This window comes from Siniperca chuatsi, linkage group LG7 (genome assembly GCF_020085105.1).
Source record: "Siniperca chuatsi isolate FFG_IHB_CAS linkage group LG7, ASM2008510v1, whole genome shotgun sequence".
NCBI lineage: Eukaryota > Metazoa > Chordata > Actinopteri > Centrarchiformes > Sinipercidae > Siniperca > Siniperca chuatsi.
Genome location: NC_058048.1, coordinates 4,518,362 through 4,538,972, shown reverse-complemented (window position 1 = coordinate 4,538,972; position 20,611 = coordinate 4,518,362). Strand labels below are relative to the sequence as shown.

Here is a 20,611-nt window from a genome sequence, read left to right as displayed (position 1 = left end):
AAAGCTCCAGCTGCAGATTCAGCTGATAATTCTCAGTAGGTTCATTACTACGAGCAACCCCTTTCACATTGTCACATTGTTATTTGATACAGTGTTATTATAAAAATATCGATTATAGCCGCTTTAAGTAATGTAGGTAACATTCAAATGCTGAAATCTGTAAAAGACACTTCAAAATTGCAAAAGGCATTTTGAACTAAGACAATGTTTTGGTCATATATGGACTTTCTTTTGTCTAACTTCTCCTCTTTGTAAATACAATCCTTTGCATTTGTAAAAGCGTCAGTCTTTGCTATCCCCCTCCATGTATGACTGGAACACCAGGCCTCCCGAGAGACAGATCACTGCTAATTCTCCACTCAATCTGCCTCGTTGGACTGTATGTAAACATTAACCCACAGTATGCTGGGATCAGACTGTAGTCTGACAGGTCACACAGGGTTCAAGCCTTTGATCATACACCAGTACGAAGAGCAGTACAGTCAGCTTCAGGTAGTCCTGTAAACGCAACACATTCTGACCAGTATTAGCTTTTCTTCGTCTTTGCATCTTATTTTCTGACTTTCTTAACTGTTATTGAAGCTGTGCTATTGGCTGTTTATAGTTCCTTTGTTTGAGTAATTCATTATGTTATGGGTCTGTCACTTCCACGTAATTTCCTAAAAAGAATTATAAAATTGGGTACTAAATATTAGGGAAATAGAGACAGTGTTCATTTGGTGCACTTCTTGCTAATGTAACCTTGAGAGTCTTTAGTCAGAGCAGAGCAGAGCAGAGCAGAGCAGCCCAACGTGCAAAAATGTGAGATTTGTCTACAGATATGCATTCAATTCAACATATATTGAGAGTAAAGTTTCCAAAAATAACTTAATATTTACTGGGGTTTAAACTGAGCTTTTCTTTTGAGGAAATTCATATTTTCTCTGCAGTTAATACCAAAATACATAGTTACCAATTAAAAGATGACACTTATTTGTTCAAACTGGTACAAATATCCTGTGAGCAGATATCTTTAATCTTACTCTTGTGGTATTAATAACACTAATGCTTTATAATACTGTTAAATTATTTAAAACTACATTTCCTATAAAAAACATTGCCCCCCTCTATCACCATCTTTGGCTGTATTGAAGAGAATATAGTCATTTGTCTGTTATTCCTTCCGTTATCTGCCCTTGCCAGATATACATGTAGCTGTGAAAGAACAACATCCTATAGATTCCTGAAAGCAGCACTCTGTAATGGCCCTATCTGTTGAGAATAAGTATTAAAATGTCAAATATTTATTGATGTTGGAATGCAATATGTTAAATTGTTAAATTTTAATTATGAGAAGTCGCTTGTCTTAAAATTGTGTGATTTGTTATTGACCTCGGCTATGTGCTGTCGGCCCCTCAGGCCTTCCTTCAGTGGCATCAGGTCAGGTCACTGCTTGGCCCTGAGGTTGACTGACCTCCCATTCACCTCCTCGCTGAACCTTCCTCCACAATTAAGAGAGAGTGTTTTTTGGAAATTATTCTAACAGTCCCTGGAGGTGTGTGTGAAAGAGAAAAAAATTAGTGTGTGCGTTCCTCTATCCCTCTAACTATCCCCATGTGATGAGCAGACTGTGTTCATTTGAAGTACACACAGCATACACAGAGCCAAAGTGCATATTTCTTTTGTCGTTCTGGAGGCGTGTTGATGTGTACATTGTGTGTGTGTGTGGTTGTGTTTTGTGCGTGTGGCAAGCAGACACACCAGTAGCACTCTAACTGTGTGTGACGGGCATGTCGTATCAGTCCCATGTGTGCCTTTTCATTGGCTGCATTGTTTAGAGGTCTGTGGCACGGCAGGGCCGCAGCACACTCAGTCTTCTTCTGGCAGGCAACAATGTTAGATTTCCTCTTCGCTTCAAGAAATCAGCAACTCGTGCAACAAAGACAACTCTTTAGACTTTATGTGGAGGAAAACAGAGTCATGCTACTGAGGGCAGCTGCACATTAAGCATTAAATCTGATACAGTAATGTAAGACGAGCAGAAGAGGCCCTGAAATCTGCCTCCAGACAGAAGCATTCAATGTTGGAATGAAGGCAATATGATGAAAATGCTGATATCATTAACATTATCATTTAACTGTAAGACAGATATCTAATCGTATTAATAACAGACATATTAGAAAAAGGATTATTGACAGCACTTTTTGTTTTCCTGAACAGTTCATGTTTCTATAATAAAACAGGTAACCTTATTTGACTGAGATGGGTTTAAAGGAATTCGGGGAAATACACATATTTGCTCTCTTTCCCTCTCATGTCTGTGGGTTCGGTCCAGAGATGAAGCCAGAAGGTGGCTAGCCGAGCTAAGCATAAAGTAAAGCAGGGGAAACAGCTAGCCTGGCTCTGTCCAAACTTCAAATATATCACATATCTTGCATGTTTAACCTGTACGCAAACAAATATAAAAACAACAATTGGTGGTTTTAGGGGGAGTTATATTATGAGAACTATTTCTTTGTGGACAACAACTAGGCGTAGTGACTGTGCTGGACAGAGCCAAGAGAGCTGTTTCCCCCTGCTTCAACCAGTGTGGCTAAATTAGACTGATGCCAAATAACCCAATCAGAGCCTCGTCTCCACGGGTGCTAAAAAGTGGCATGGGAAACATTATTAAATATGTTTATAAATAAATGAGCATGATGAATTAACAGTAAATAAATAAATACAAATGTTGCGCATATATATATAAATAAATATTAAGTTATTCATACATTTATTTCCACATTGCCATATCTCCTGTATGGTAATGAGGGATGGTGTCACACAATTACGTCATGCTCTCTGCTGGCTCTCATTGGCTGATCAGTCTGGGTTGGTCGCAGTGATAAACAACAGCAAACAGACAAAGCTGAGACTCTTGGCTAAAGTAGTTGAAAAGGTAATACCCTTTCTTGCTGTGAGTTAAGAAATAGCTTGGGGGAGATAATTATCTAAATAAAGACAGAAAAATATAATATTCTTTGTTTATTTATTGTCCAGGAATCTATTTTTTGGCAACATTTCTTATTTAATTTTTATTTATCACACTCATTTATTTATTTATTTCCCGTGTCACTTTTGGGCCGCCATATAACCTGCTTATTTGTCATAAAAGTAGTCCAGTTTTTTATTTCCATTCTCCTAGATATGACGTTTATTTATTACTAGTAACTTGATTTGCCAAAATACATTTTGAGGGAGACGTAATTGCTGCTTGGATTATGTTCAGTGGCAAAGTTTTGTCGAGTAAAGGACGTGCTACCTTTTCGTACAGCGCACATGTTGTAAGGAGGTGGTTGGGGTGGATGGTGAGCATACAAAGCGCAGGTCTTATACGGACACCGGAGGATACTGAAGGCCAGGTTTTGCATTCTACCGTGTAAAAATGTGTAACATGTAAAAAGGTAATTCAGGTGGCAATACGCTTCTCTTATTTGCTGCTGCAAATTAGTAGTATAAACATACTTTCTGGGAGACAGGGTTGCCTGCTTCCAGTCTTTATGCTAAGCTAGGCTAAGGCTAAGTAACTCCAATTCAGCACTTAACACACAGACATGAGAGTGGTATCAGTTTTTTTATTTCTTTAGGTATGGTTGGTAATATTTTTATACATTTAAACTGCCAGTTTCAGACATTACTATTGCCTGTTGTTAAGGGGAAAACAGCCTAAATGAATATTTTTGTAAAAATATAACAGATATTTATTCATATTTCTTGGAGTTTTAACTAATGATGCGCACTGCCAGGATTTCCACACCTTTTTATTCACAATGACTTCACTATCTGTAACAAAGTCTTACTGACAGAATCCAGCACAAGCAGCTCTGTTAACTTCACCATTTAAAGAAGTTTGGTGTGGTGTGACAAATGGTGGCTGATTTCCCCAGTCTCAGCACAGCTCCACACAGCGAAACACTAACAAATACAGCGCGAGCCAATTATACAGGCGGGGGAAATTAATTAGGCAGGGGAGGATTCTGGCGACAAATACAGCTGTGGTAGTTGTTTTGATTGCTCAGCGGTTTAGCTGCATTGCGACAGCGAGAGCTGGTTACCAGCAAACAACTGGCTGGACTGGGAGTTAACCCCCTCCAGCTGTTGTTGCTCTTCTCTCTCTTCTCATTGTCCTCCGTATTCCCCAATCTGACTAGAGGTCCTCATTTATTTACTACCACACTGCAGCTTTATTGTTTGACTCATCACATTTACATTGATGCATATTTTGAGCAGACCATACAAACTTTGTAATGGCAGTGATACTGAACATTCGCAGTATTCAACCCCACCACTATAACCATCCTCACTGTATCTATGCACACCCTGAGCTTACTCTCTGCTTCATCCTTCCTTCCACAGCCTCCCTCACAGTAGTAACAGGTGGATCCCTGTTAAGTTACCATGCGGCGCCATCCTGTGGTCTCTTTAAACATGCCCACTAAATCAGTAGTTTGGTTGTGTTGCCATCTAGAGGTGAAGGATTCACAAATCTCACACAGTCCCTAAAATACCCTCAATCAAGGCAATACAGTTGGTTTGATATTTTGTGTGAGATGTAAAGTTAGAGATAGAAATGTAATTAATAGTTCTGGAGTTTATATATGTGACAATAACAATCATTCTAATCATGATACACATCTCCAAATGACAAATGGATGAAAATGCAAGGATAAAAAAAAGACCAGACCAACAACTATAACTCACATTCAGGGTAAGACGTAAATCAAACTATGAACAGACCTTTAAACACAGAGTTGAATCTGTCAGTATTGTACTGGGGTTATTTTTCATTTTATTCTACTCGTTTTATTTTGCTTTAGACTAATGCCTTTCTTCAGTTTATGTAAAGCGCTTCGAATTGCCACTAAAGGGCACTGTAGTGCAGCACAGTGACACTGATCTGTTATTACTGAGCCTTTGACTGTAGATTCTTTCATTTAATTGCCCTAATAGACTCATAAAAAAATCTGCATGTTGTTAAAGCAGGTGAGATGACTGTTATCAGCTGCATTTCGTAACATCAGCAACTTCAGAACAGCTGATATTTGGAGACACATTTCAGGACCAAACACGCAATGAACATTGCCGGCATGACATCAGTCTTACGGATGCCCTGAAAAGAGAAAGCTTCTAATGCAGGTTTCTGCTAAAATCTGCTTCTTACCTTCATATTTGGTAGAGAAAAGCAGTAAAACGCTCATAGCTTCACTGCAAAAGCACAAAAAGTTCTGTTTTTGTTCTCATTTAGGTATTACCAGTAATCTCTCCATGTGTGAGCGGCCGGTTAGAAGAATTAGCATAAACTGTTTTCATTATCTTGGACAGATTGATTTTGAAAAGGAGACCACACTCTGTTGAGCTGTTTTTTCTGGCCGGCCACAGCCAACAATCCCGAGATGATTTGTAATGTTTGTTTGTTTCAAGACGTTAAAACCGTAATGAAGCTGGACAACTCCAAATGTCACCAAGTGGAGCTGATTTTAATTTTGAAAAGCATGTAAGCGGGCCCCCAAATATAGATGAAACCGCTTAAAGTCAGTGGAAATATCTTTTGGGGTTGTGTCTCAGTTTTGTCGTTTAAAGTGCAGTCAGCTCAAACATGTATGTCCTCAGACCTGTGTGTGTGTGTGTGTGTGTGTGTGTGTGTGTGTGTGTGTGTGTGAAGGAAAAGAAAACAAGACAGGGAACGAAGGTGGAGTGTGCCTCCAGAAAACAACCAGAGACCAAAGCGTGTCAAACGCTGCTGGAGAATGTGTTTGTGTGTGTGTGTGTGTGTGTGTGTGTGTGTGTGTGTGGGGTGTGATGAGAGGAGATTGCGTAACCTGTCGAGGATGAAGAACATGTGGTTTCCATGTAAATCAGCCGTGCTGCAGACTGATGTTGACGTGAAACTTTTAATTCATCTACTGCCTAAAAACCCTGTGGCTGCCAGGAGGGTGAGTGGGTGCAGCCACCCCTCGTTAGTGACTCGGCTCTGTGGTGTCTTGTCGTCTGCTAATGTCGTTATTTAAAGCGGTTATTTTGAGGGATTCATATTTGATTGTTTCTCATGTTTGGTGCTAAGTACACAGATTGTTTTCTCAATAGTTAGATTAATTCAGTAGCTACTCTGGAGCTTTCAAACATATCACACGGTCTTCATCAGCAGATGGCATTGTCCAGTCGTGGATATGTAGATGTTCAAGTAAAAACTAATTCGGAGCAAAGTTTCAAAGTTCTTGACCTTGGAAACAGCGTTGGACATTTAGCAGCTGTTCTGGAGCTTTCGATAATATCACATGATCTTCGTGGATGGAGCAAATCTGAATTGCATTGCTGTAAACGTCTGGTCATCATAACAAAATCATGTCCTCCAAACAAAGCAATATTAAAGCATATCTCTCTGTCACTGTCCAATGAAAACCATGTATCTCCATAATTGATTTTGATCTTTTCCAATGAACTGAAGGATTAAATGCTCCTTTATGAGAAACTTTTCTTATATCTTAGGCTAAAAAAACCCTCTTAAGTCCCCATTGTAATATTTAAAACACATTGTCACAGAAGCTTAAAACAAGGCTGTTTTAGAGCTGAATCAATTAGTGGCAGTTGATGTGAAACAATGTCTTCTTTTCCAGCGGTTTAAATGTGAGGATTTGCTTTTCTCTTTTTTTATATATTTGCAAACTGAAAATATTTGGGTTTTGGACTGTTAATCTGACAAAATAAGTAATCTGAAGATGTGACTCTGGGCTCAGGGAACACGTGCTGCATATTTTTCACTACTTCACGACATTTTACAGTTTACAGCATTAATCACCAATTAAAAAAATAATCAATAATGAAAATAATCATTAGTTGCAGCCCTTGCTGTTTTTCTTATTTGACAAAAAGTCGATTTTTGGAGACAAAGGCTTTCATTGCACAGTGACATCTGACGTGGACTCCTGCCAGGGGCCTTTTTCTTGCCTGGGTGTGGTTCTCTATTCTACTGGTCGGTTTCTGGGTCTCAAGAAACAAACTATAATGAAGCTGCTATCTATAGTCTGCTATGTACACTGTACTTGATGGAGACTTGGACACAACAGGGGCCCAACAGAAGTTTTTTACCCCAACTGGGATGGGTTGTCACCATAGCAACCCGTGCCTTTCTCTAGACTATGTCAGCGGCAGCAGCAGCAGTAGGTAAAAGCCCCCCCAGGTGCAGTTGCTACAGCGACACTGTGAGTCGGTCTGGTCATGTGGGTTGGATGGCGGTAGGCCTGGCTTCTACCCAAACACTGTCCAGGAACACAGAGTGCTCAGCCACTGTCAGTGTGGACCACACAAAGTAAATGCAGAGCAACTCTTCCAGTGATCCAGACATGATGCTAATCATGACATGAGGCGCCTCCTGAACCACAATCACATTAAAACAGTCTGGGAATCTCATAATGAAATTATATTTTCATTGGACATTGCATTTATTCATTTAATTGTCCAATGTTGTTTTGGGGAATTATAGCATTTCCTCATTTAAAGGCAGTTATGGATCCCAGAGGCCCCCTGCTACTGAAAGGGGACCTGCCAACATTTCAGTTTAGAGTTCAGTGTTGTGATGCTTTTGAGGCTTTTCCTGCCTAACGATAAAAAAAAGCAAAAGTTGAAGATAATCAAGTGTTTAAAGCTATGTGCATCTGCCTTAATAGATGTCACTATTGCTCTGTGGGTCACACACCACTCACAGACCCCTGATCAGTATGACACGGCTCTGAATAGCCTTCAGGGCCTGAGGCTCCTCCCCCACACAGAGGCTTTTACTGGCACTGCCGCTCTATTTGGCACCTTGTTCTCTAAACTATGAGGACTCGCTAATACTCGCTCATATCATTTATTTGATATATATATATAAACTGTGTGTTTTGGGTTTTATTTTTTTTTTTTGGGGGTGTCCAGTGTCCAATTTGTCAGTCGACAGGAAATGCATCAACATTAGAGTAAACGTTTTGTATAATTGTTTCGTATAACTGTAAATGGGGTTTAATATATCGTTAGTTGCAGCCCTGCTTCAGTCAAAATAATAAAAAATTGTATCCTGATATGTACTAAACTACACTGTACCGAAACAGCAGCTGACAAACAATCTCCACTCAAGGTCCACTTACTTGCTTGTTATGGGGCTTTTGGACATATTACAAGGTCTTCATCGGCTTATGGAGATGGCTCAGTTGTGATGGAACTGTAGATGTTCAAACCTGCTATTCTATTAGACTGCATGATATGGTCAAAAGTTACTTAGCCAGGGACTGAGGATCCAGGCAGTGAGACTTCAGGAGAGTTTGCCTTGAACATGACTGTAGCAGAAGACAGAACTATCATATTTAACTGAAAGATATCCAATTTATTCAATGTACATTTTCTTAAACCAACAAATACTCATATCAAAAAGTGATCTGTGTAAATGTTATATTATATCACATTTATTCTTCCATATCCCTCAGCGCTTGACTCATCCAACGTTTTGTCAGTAAATCCGATTTAAGAGGATTTCTCAGCAATGCAAAGCCGCCCTCCAACACCCCGAATCCCCCTTTGTTGTTGGAGAAGTGAAGTTTAACAGAGAGTGTTCCAAGAAATGGTTCTGATCTTTATTATGGGGTATTTCATCCACGCACTTTTTGTTGTTGTTGGACGTGAACCACGACTCTGCAGCGAATTAGTGGGGAGCTGATCCATACATCCAAAACATCCATGCAAAGGGGTAAAAAATGATAATATGGAATGCATAAATGACCCTGAAGAGTACACGAACCTCCAGACAGTTAAAACCTGCCTGGGATAAATTTAAAGTAAAATCTCATTAAAGATTACTGAGCAGCTCACCAGCCTCTTGTTAAATGTATCACCCACCTCAGGCCAAGAAAATGATGAGTGTGAACAACAGCTGAAGATTTAATAACTCATGTTTGGTGACTTTATTGTTTTTGCAAATATGCTCAAGAACAACCAGCAAATTTCAAAGACTGACACAATCTGTGCTAGCAAAGGGAGACAGAGTCACAGCTTTAACATGCACAACACGACTCCACGTGTTCACAAGTGACATTGTAGAGAAACGCCAGGATCTGACAGAGAACACGAAAAGGTGAAAGAGTGCAAAGGTGATAGAGAACAAGATTATAGTTAACAGTGGACCTGTACAATGTCATATATTTCTCTAAAACAGATAACGCTTTAGTGCATATGTTGTCACTGTCTATAAATCTGTTCTAATTAACATTTGGCATAAATATGTGAATTTCAGCACAGTGCATTTTTTACCATGAATAACGTAACAGCTATCATCGACTACTGATTAAAGCACGGCAGCGTATTGCTGCCACTATTACAAAAAAATGTTTTAGATCCGTTTTGTTATAGAGAAAAATGCCTTGCTTTAACGAGATCCTTTTAATGTAATAAGATATTTTTTCATGTTATTATGACATAACCTTCTGGTTATTAATACATACCAATTTTTTTTTACAATCAACTGTTCATGCTATAACATCATATCCTTTACCTTGTTATATTGCAACCTTTTCAGTATCACACAAAATCAACGTGTCTCATTAAAACATGATAGGTTGGTACGTTGTTATAAAGAGGTAAAAGTCCAGTCAGTGATCAGTCATACAACAAAACTGATGCAGACATGTGGCTGGATGTTATGTATGTTGTATGATGTAACTGTTTTCAAACTGTTTTGATCATCTATGCTTACTTTCCAGATATAAGAAAACCTCATTCAAAATCACATTGGCATTTGTAATAAAACTCCAGCCATAGAATGTAACCTTACTCATCATAACCTTGTGGAACCTAACTTTGTGCGACGGTGTAGTCCCTCATTCGTCCAGGAGTGTTCTATCGTAGAAAAGGTTTCAGTCGTAGTCATCTGGACACTGTTTTCAGAATCAAGACGTTTCGGCTCTTGATTCTGAAAACAGTGTCCAGATGACTACGACTGAAACCTTTTCTACGATTGAACTTTGTGTGGTTAAAAAACAAACAAACAAAAAATGGAGCTGTAGTTTTTTGTATGCTCACAAAGTATTTATTAGTTATTAGAACTTTGTTAAAATTATGAAGCTTTCCACGTCTAATAGCAAGCGCGGTAGTGGATGCCGATCTGCCTTAGAATGTGGACAGTAAACTCCAGGAACACACTTTTTTTCCAGAAAGACGGATGAAAGAAATGCTGAATGACAGACTGCTTTGAGGTACAGAAGCTGGTGGAACAGAGGCCAGCCCAGCTGAAACTGCGCGTGTAGGTATGAACGTGAATATTATTGTGTGTATGTGTCAGCCGTGTGGCAGACTCGTGGTGAACTTTTACTCCGTGTATGCTGAGGTGGGCTCCAACCCCCACCCGCGATCCTGCACATGATAAGCAGTTCTAGATAAAGGATGGATGGATGATACTTTGGCCATTTCTCACTCCAAGTATCAAATAAAACTTAATCAAACAATATAAACCAGTTACTTTCAATATTTCCAGCAGATGTAGGCTACACTGTCTTCTCTTTAGGCATTGACTGGATCTTTTTCTTCTTCCTCTTCTCTAACAATATACCAACTTAGGTTATAAACAAGAACCATGTCTTGTTTTAACGAGATACACTGATTTTGTGTAATACCGAGAAAGTTTTGTGACACAACCGGATAACGTGACAAAGTAATGACAAGAAAAACACATCCTTATAACATGAAAAGGATCGCATTAAAGCAAGAAAATGTTCTTGTTATAATAGTAGACTGAGCAAATATTTTATATCACAGTGGGAATTAATATGAATCCCACAATATCTTCACAACAAAAAACTGTAACAGCCTCAACATTCAGCACAATCTGACACAATTAAAAGAACACGTGTGAATAGTTTCACTACAGAGAGCTGGAACTGGGTGCTTCTGTTCTACTAAGGCATGGTCAGCGGCTACACTGCAGCTGCATTACTGCAGAACAGGCAGACCGAACTTCATCAAGTCACCTTGTAAGGCAAAATCCAGTTTCAAGCACTTCATAAGAGAGGACGCTCCTCTCTGTCAGCACTGGCACCTCGCTTATTCTTTCATGGACAGAATTCAGAAAAAGTCAGAATTTAGTAAATCAAGCAAATAAATAGGTTAATAAATAAACTGAATCACAAGGTAACACAAAGGAAAGGGGAAAAAACTGATTTTAAGACAAGGAGGAGACCACTAAACCAGGATATGAGTGCACAACACTGGAATGATAGTAACATTAAGATCTGACTTGTTTTTCACTTACAAGATGGAATGTAACATTTCTGAAACTTGGCATCACAACTTCACATGACTTAACTGAATATGCAGATTCAGTCGCGGGAGACATATTTGATATTTGACGTATTTGATATGAGAAAATACTTCTGATCTTAATCTCCATACAACCCATTTGGAGCTGACGCAATACTCCAAAAAATAAAACACAAAAGTATGCAGTATTACAGTTGACATAACTTTAAGTTAGTTAATTTGCCAGAAGAGGTTAAGAAACTGATTTACACCTAGATTAGGTCATCACTCTCAAACTGCAATTGAAGATTAACTAAACAGTATTTTAAGACAGTCTGTGTTAAGACATTAAGGTTACACATGTATGTGATAGAGACATGAAATTATATGTGTTGTAACATACTTTGGATACATACTGAGGATATTTTTAGTAAACTACGACAGTTTTCTGTTCATTGTCTTTATCCAACTGGGAAAGGAGCGCTGATTGTTGTGTTACCACCATGAAGGCAATAAGATGCTAAGGCAGATTTCCAAAGTGCAAAAACCTTCAACAATATATTTAAAGTGACTGGAGACTGTGTGTTGGCACCACTAAAACTTTCTCCAGATGGTCTCTAAGGTGACTAGAGGATGACTGACCACAGTAATTGAACTCCATGACTATGTGGTCCTCAGGCAGCAAAGGTGGTGGTCTGGGATAAAGGACTGAATGACATGATGAGTTTTTGTGAGTTCATTGACAGTAATGTTTACCACTGATACAACTGCTCAAATGTGTTAGACACTAGACACTACTACACCTTAATGAAATATAATTACACTACATATATTTAACGAGTGAGGCGAGTGTTTAGTCCCTCATCTAGTTACTGAATCTGTCTGATTCAGCTCAGCAGGTGGCAAGGATCGATTGACTGATCACGTCTTACGTTCGCTTTGGGGTAATTAATTAAAACACTTTGTAAGGATGAGAAAAAAAAAGAAAACCATCCTTTTACACACTGGGAAAAAAGTTGAGTCAAATTACTTCATTTGTGACAATCAGGCGGGGAGGAAAAATGTGAGGGAAAAGCTAACCGTGGCACTGCCAATCAGTTAGTTTGACCATCACTAGCTGGTTTTACCCAATAGAGCCTGCATCGAGCTGAAGTTAGTGGAAAGTCTGCATTAAAAGTTGGACAGCTCCATGTTGTTTTCATGTATTTTAAAGAGCAGCGCTTGCCTTTTCTTTTCTTTTTTTTAATTTATTTTGCCACTATTTCTTCAGCAAAAGTAGTTCTGCTGAAACAGTCAGGTCTGTGGGATTTCCAGAGTAACAGGGATGTTGCTACTGATTTTTTTTAACCATATTTTTAAATGCTGCGATCACCAGAAATTAAAACTGTATTGGAGTGGAGGCAGAAATTTTAGAGACTGATAACTCAATATCTGGACAAATAAAACCAAAGCTGTCAGCATGGATAGATACCACCAAAGTGTGAAATACACTTCTACCTTCAACCCTTTAAGCCTGCTGGTTAATTAGCCAACTATCAAATATAACTGATCTTAAGTACACGGAGACTCCAGCAGTTCACTGTTTTACAGTAATACAAAAAAATCTCTCAAGTTACTGAATAAACCTAAGCTAACACCATTCCAACATCCTTCATATACCTGTTTTTGTGGAGCCCAGTTCTTATATAATTTAGACATTAACTGCACGGATAATTCTCCAAGGGACCTGTTAAAAGAACTGTGACGCATCTGTGAAGCCAGTAAAATAACTCTTCACCTCACTATATTACAGTATGTACTTTTCCTACACATGGACACTTGCAGGTAAAAAAAAAAAATCCCTACCAGAGACATGCAATCGATCAAGAAGGCTCAGATTTAGGAAGCATAGCTCACATTATGTCAGAATCACATGTGTGGCTCTATACAGAGCCAGTGGGATGTTGAAGAATGGGTCAACAGAGAATAAAAACGCTGATGCTAAATCCCAATAGAGCATTTTGAGATTTAAGTTGGGGGAAAAAGCAAACCCTGCTTCCCCAGATTAGAGCAACAGGTGTGCGTTTTTCTATCCAGAAACTGCAAGAGTGGGTGAGGGCAGAGTGTGCAGAACATCTGAAGTGAGTTTAGTCAAAGCCGGAGAGTTTAGCGAGCAGGAAGAGGCTGGATGTGCAGATCGGACAAGGCTTTGCCACATGTTTAGACCTGAACAGCACGTCAGACACATTCTGAGATAAAACACAAACCAGGTGCTCTCATGTAATCAAAGCTGCTTCAAATGTAGTTTGTGTTAATGTGTGTGTGTGTATACAGGATGTTCAAGAACGTCATATGTCAACACATCAACACGTAATTAAAAACAGGCCTGACTGACCTCAGAAGTTTAAAGTAGGGACAGAGAATATTCAGTCTCACCAGAAACATTCACTTACACTCGCAGAACATTAGTAGGACAGGAGCAGCCTCGCTGTCACTCTGCTTTTCAGCAATTTATCAATGGTGAATCAGTTAGGATGATGGAAAATTAAAGCTGGGTTTGCAGGTGTTCCTGTGGGTTTTCTCCTCATGCCAGCAGCTTCTCTGGGTTCTTGGAGAGGGTCTGCAAGAGGCGCCTCTGGAAGTCCTCCTCAGGTATTTCAGGAACCAGGAACTCCAGCAGAAGATCAAATATGCAGTAGACCAGGTGTCTGAAGGAACACAGGACCAGCAGTCAGCATCTTCTCTTTAGTGATTTAATGTGAATGAGACTGGGTGAGGAAATGCTATGATAACATAGCTGATGTGAGGCCCCTTGATTAGACTCTGACAATATGCTAACTTAAAATGGGTTGCACCACACAAACTACTACTTACGTAGAGATAAGTCATTACAAAATATTGACACCCAGTAACTGCCAGGTGCTATGTAGCTAACTGAATTAACAAAAGAAACTGTTAGCGTTATCAAGACACTTTTAAAAATGCTGTATAATCATGTAAACTGGAAAGATAAGACAACATGCTTTAAATTACAAAACAATATGCTAATAATGTTAGCTTAAATGACCCAATAACGTTAGCTTGGTTAGCTTAATCAGACAGTTATATCCCTTTCACACATGCTGTTTAATCCAATTCTGGGAGTGGTTAACCTAAAAATTTGGTAATATGAAATCTGCTTTTTCCTAAACGAGGTGTTTTGATAATAGAAGAGATAAAATGTCTTGCTGCACCACATGAAGTAGAGATTAGTTGGTACAAAACATTTACTCTTTACTATATGTTGACTACCAGGTAACATTAGCTAGGTTAGCTTAATGGGATATTTCTCTCTCACTGTAAATTGCATGAACACTACTTATTGTAAAATACACATATTTCTCCATGTATGCAGATATAAATGATAAAATAAATAAAACAAAGCAATACCTATATTTACAAAGCATTGGCATGTGGGTTTAATATATCATTTGGACCCATAAAACTATTGTTTTTGGTTAATTTTGCAACAACTTGTGATGCTACTGCGACTTCCTGTTAACATAGTTCACTGCTTTTGATAAGATGGCACTACAGATGTTTCCTGGCAACCAATTTACACATTACTAAAGTCTTTACTAGCTAAGACATTTCTTAAGTTTTAATGGTGCAACCAAATTCAGTAAATCACTAGTTTGAAACAAGCTAGTAGTTAGTAAGAACTTGGGAGGGACTTTACACATAAAGTATTAAGAATGACTCCACATTTCTTTTTCTTTATTTTGCTGTTTCACAGAAATAACTAATTTTCATAATTATTAAGATCTCATGTTATTATACTCTAAGGACCTTTTCATGCTGGCTATTTAATCCAAATCTGGGAGCGGTTCACCTAAAAATCTGGTAATATGTAATGTGGTTTTTCCAAACCAAATAAACATGGTGGTCTGAGATCGGGTAGCCAGAAAATGGGAGAGATAAAATGACTCACTGCTGAATGAGCAGAGAACAACATTCAATTGTTGGCATTGGTGGTTAACAGCTGTACTTTGCAAGCATGATGCAAATATACCACAGAAACGAACAACAATAAACAAATGAGGAAGGGAGTGGGGCTGTTAGGGAAAGGAGGACAAGCTCACAATCTGAACTCAGATTCAGACTGTAAGAAACATACCCAGAGGGAAAACTGGGCCTAAATACAGCTTGGATGCATAATATTTTGGCTCATCAACCTTGAGATGTCCCTACAACTAACCCGTGTGACACCGAGTCCACAGAATTCACAGTCAACGTCAATGATCAAAAATAAAGTCATAAGGTTCAGGAGGTTCTGACACAGAACTGCTCACCCACTGACATTCCCCAGGAGTACAATGGGCTCCATTATTATCAAATGGAACAAGTTTGAAACCAATAAGACTTAGAGCTGTCTGTCTGGCCAAATTCAGTAACCATGCAAGAAGAGCCTTAATCAAATGCAATATGTAAATTAAGTCTTGGAAAAAGTGAAGAGTTTTCAATATTTTCTTTATTCATCTGTCTTCTTCTGTCTGGGATTTTGTATATCAAATCAAAACACCACATGAAGTGGAGCTGATTGATTCCAACCATGGTTTGTTCCTACATCTGTAAACCTTTTTAGGCCTCTCCAGCTGTTGTTTACTCAACTGTCTGTTGTTTAATGAAGACATGAGTCCACACCGTATTATTCCAGGTGAGCTTCTCTCTGTGTCTGTGTGCAAGTGAGCACGTACACTCCCTGTCCACTTGATTAGACACACCTGCTTGTTATCAAAAGCCAGCACCTCCAAACAGCAAACCATGTGGCTCCATCCGAGTGTACACAAAGCATGCAGTGGACATAACCTAGGAGCTAAGTGAATGGTGTGGTGTCATTATTGTTGCTAGAGCTGCCATTTACAGCAGAAACACATTCCCTCAGATTATTGTGCACTACAATGTACAGAGTTGGTTTAAAATGAGGTGATAAGCAAAAACACATGCAGTCAAAGGCGGTTCTGTAGGCAACAACACAGTGGAGAAGAGAGGCCAGAGGAGAATGGCCACATTTTTTCAATAACATAAGAAGTGCATCTCTAAATGTATTTTGTGGAGTGGATTGATTACTACTTACACAAAGACTATGCCAGGTTTAATTTCTGTAATAATCGTCACATAGTCTGAAATGTGGAGTCAGAGAACGGATGGGTGGTGGTGGTGTGTGTGGAGGTACTATCAGGGTCTACCTACTGTAATCAGTGGCTGTCCGGGATGCAGAGTCACTTCATGCCATATTATTTTTATTTTCAGGATAGGTCGGGCTACTCAGAAATGCCATCAATTTGCATGTACTGTACATGTTTTAGGACTGCTATTATGAAAGAAAAGTTTTATGCAAGTGTTTTCAACACAGGGCAAATATCTGTATTTGAATAAATAGAGGCGAGGGTGAGAACCATGTTGAGGAGACATTCTGAGCCTTAGTAATGTCAAAACAAGAGTCTACAACCATGCTAGCAGCTCTGTGAGGCTGGACTTAGGCACAGTGGTGCTTTGAGCTAAATGCTAACATCAGCATGATAACATGCTCACAATGACAGTGCTGGCATGTTTATGTTTAGCAGGTATTATGTTTACCATCAATCAATCAATCAAACTTTATTTGTATAGCCCCTTTCATACAGCTTAGTGCAGTTCAAAGTGCTTCACATAAGACTGACAACACGATAATAAGAGAGCAGTGTAGACCGTAATACAGTGAAATAAATAGATTAAAAGAAAGAACAAAGATAAAAATGATGACAATGAGAAAAAGATTAAAAGCTATAATAATAGTAAATAAAGTTAGATTAAAAACTAGACTAAAAACTGGATAAAATATGTAAAAAGACAAATAAATAAACAAATAAAATCAAATAAGAGGAATAAAAAAAATAATAATACAAACCAGTTTTAATCAATTAAGTCTGGCTGAAGAGGTAGGTTTTCAGTTTTTGTTTAAAAATTTCAACACTTCCAGCTGCTCTCAGATCCTTCGGCAGACTGTTCCAGCGGTTCGGGGGAAAAAAGCTAAAAGCTGCCTCACCAAAAGTTTTAGTCCTGCACTTGGGAACAACTACAACTAAAATTACTAAATTACAACTTACTAATAAAATTGAGAGAACCTCCTCAGACACCGAATTAAAAACATTTTTAAAAAAAGAGGTTGTCAACCATGTTGACCATCCTATTTTAGCGTGTTAGCATGCTAAAATGTGCTAATTAACACGAACAACAAAATACAGCTGAGGTTTATGATAATGTCATTAGTTTTGCAGGTATCTGGTCATAAACCAAAGTACTGAACAAATAAATAATTTGACCCTGATGATCGCGCTAGATGGAAGGTCTGGGGATGTCAAAAGTTATTAGCATTCATCCTCTGGTAACCATGCATGTTTGTACAAAACATTTTGCCAATCCATCCAATAGTTCCGATATTTCATTCTAGACCAAAGTGGTGGAATGATCAGCAGACTGACATTGCTATCCCTAGAGCCACGCCAATAGCATGGCTAAAAATGTATTGACAGAAAAAGTTAATATTAATGGATTTAGTCAACTCAGTTGTTTTTTCCTTCTCTGCTTCTATTTGGGAACCACAGATCATGCTTTGAGGTATGCAAGTTGTGGGCTACACTTGAAACCCCCAAATAATTTTTTATTTATATCATGGAAAGTCATGCTGAATAGCTATTAGCAGTTCCTTTTTACACTGTAAGCATGAATGTACAGACTGAATTCACTGGATTACTTTTGATCAGATTGGAAAGATCTAAAGATCTTTTTTCTATGATTTCTAGACAGATTAATGGACGTTTATCTGTGATGGAAATAGGAGACACCACTATCCCTGTGTAGTTAACGTCTGTGTGTTAAATTAAGTTAAGTATATCATAAGAAGGGGTGCAAAGGGTGCGCCAAGGGCTTTTTTCCCCCTTCTCCATGCACCCCCCATGCACTGGTGCAACTAGACAAATAGTCTATGTCGCCTGTACCACGAACTGCAACTGACTGTAATAAAGTGACCACTGAGTGTATAGTGTATATTCACCTGTTAATATAGGGGTCTTGAAGAGAGTCCAGTGCAGTCTGCCAGCTGAGTTTGTACTTGTCTGAGCCCAACATGTCTGAGACCAGATCTAGAGGCAAAAAGACATGGAGAATTATATAATGGTGTATAACCAGCTGTTTGCTGTTGTGTCATTCTATCCCTCTCTCATAATTGTAAGTTGAGGCACTCATTTTACCTTGAACAATTGATAGAATTAAAGCATACAATAGGGCCTGACTGATGCTGGAATTTTGTGGCTGATATCGATATTAGAGAGCATAAAATCTGACAACAATATATATTGGCCGGTATTCGTTTTTTAAATAAACACATAACATAAACAAACAAACTTGATGAGGATCCCTTACATTGGTGAATTGTGACTAAGCGGGACATTTTACAGTTGAAAATTAAGTTTGTCGGTGTTTTCTGTTGGACAAACTATGTAAAGGTGATAAAGTTTCTAAATAACCTCAAACATATCTTTGGAATTTAAGTACTGCAATGTTTTGTTAGTTATCGGCCTACATACAGTGGTGTGAAAAAGTGTTTGCCCCCTTCCTGATTTCTTATTTTTTTGCATGCTTGTCACACTTAATTGTTTCAGATCATCAAACAAATTTAAATATTAGTTAAAGATAACACAAGTAAACACAAAATGCAGATTTTAAATGAAGGTTGTTATTATTAAGGGAAAACAAAATCCAAACCTACATAGCCCTGTGTGAAAAAGTAATTGCCCCCACCTGTTAAAACATAACTTAACTGTGGTTTATCACACCTGAGTTCAATTTCTCTAGCCACACCCAGACCCGATTACACCTGTTTTCAATCAAGAAATCACTTAAATAGGACCTGCTGACAAAGTGAAGTAGACCAAAAGATCTTCAAAAGCTAGATATCATGCCGAGATCCAAAGAAATTCAGGAACAAATGAGAAAGAAAGTAATTGAGATCTATCAGTCTGGAAAAGGTTATAAAGCCATTTCTAAAGCTTTTGGAAACCACAGTGAGAGCCATTATCCACAAATGGCGAAAACATGGAACAGTGGTGAACCTTTCCAGGACTGGCCGGCCGACCAAAATTACCCCAAGAGCGCAGCGACGACTCATCCAAGAGGTCACAAACGACCCCACAATAACATCCAAAGAACTGCAGGCCTCACTTGCCTCAGTTATGGTCAGTGTTCATGACTCCACCATAAGAAAGAGACTGGGCAAAAATGGCCTGCATGGCAGAGTTCCAAGACGAAAACCTTAAAGCTCATCTCATTTTTGCCAGAAAACATCTTGAAGATCCCCAAGACTTTTGGGAAAATACTCTGTGGACTAATGAGACAATAGTTGAACTTTTTGGAAGGTGTGTGTCCCATTACATCTGGCGTAAAAGTAACACCGCATTTCAGAAAAAGAACATCATACCAACAGTAAAATATGGTGCTGGTAGTGTGATGGTCTGGGGCAGTTTTGCTGCTTCAGGACCTGGAAGACTTGCTGTGATAAATGGAATCATGAATTCTGCTGTCTACCAAAAACTCCTGAAGGAGAATGTCCGGCCATCTGTTCGTGACCTCAAGCTGAAGCGAACTTGGGTTCTGCAGCAGGACAATGATCCAAAACACACCAGCAAGTCCACCTCTGAATGGCTGAAGAACAACAAAATGAAGACTTTGGAGTGACCTAGTCAAAGTCGTGACCTGAATCCTATTGAGATGCTGTGGCATGACCTTAAAAAGGCAGTTCGAAAACCCTCCAATGTGGCTAAATTACAACAATTCTGCAAAGATGAGTGGGCCAAAATTCCTCCACAGCGCTGTAAAAGACTCATTGCAAGTTATCACAAACGCTTGATTGCAGTTGTTGCTGCTAAGGGTGGCCCAACCAGTTATTAGGTTTAGGGGGCAATCACTTTTTCACACAGGGCCATGTAGGTTTGGATTTTGTTTTCCCTTAATAATAACAACCTTCATTTAAAAACAGCATTTTGTGTTTACTTGTGTTATCTTTGACTAATGTTTAAATTTGTTTGATGATCTGAAACATTTAAGTGTGACAAACATGTAAAAAAAATAAGAAATCAGGAAGGGGGCAAACACTTTTTCACACCACTTTATACCTCAATATCAATTTATCTGTGATAAGCTAAAATGGTCCAGTAATACTGGTCTTGCGATGTATTGGTCAGGCTCTAATTTGATCTAACATTTTGTGCTCAACATTGTCACTGTTGGTCTGCGTGTACCTGGTAGGAGTCTCATCAGACAGTGTAAGGCTTGTTGCCTG

The 20,611-nt window shown here is 38.8% G+C and overlaps 1 protein-coding gene across 2 annotated transcripts in view; it reads right to left on the bottom strand.

Moving 5' to 3' along the window:
• Positions 1 to 8,918: 8,918 nt before the first annotated feature.
• The window catches only part of snx19b (sorting nexin 19b), a 53,501-nt gene continuing 41,808 nt past the window's right edge, over positions 8,919 to 20,611 (bottom strand). For both annotated transcript variants that reach the window (XM_044203721.1, XM_044203722.1), the window contains exons 12-14: positions 20,571 to 20,611; positions 18,329 to 18,416; positions 8,919 to 13,961 (exon numbers count right to left, since the gene is read on the bottom strand). The exon at positions 20,571 to 20,611 is cut by the window's right edge and continues 144 nt beyond it. In XM_044203721.1, the coding sequence (XP_044059656.1) occupies positions 13,838 to 13,961; positions 18,329 to 18,416; positions 20,571 to 20,611 (253 nt within the window). In that variant the 3' untranslated portion in view covers positions 8,919 to 13,837. The remainder of the gene's footprint in view (positions 13,962 to 18,328; positions 18,417 to 20,570) is intronic.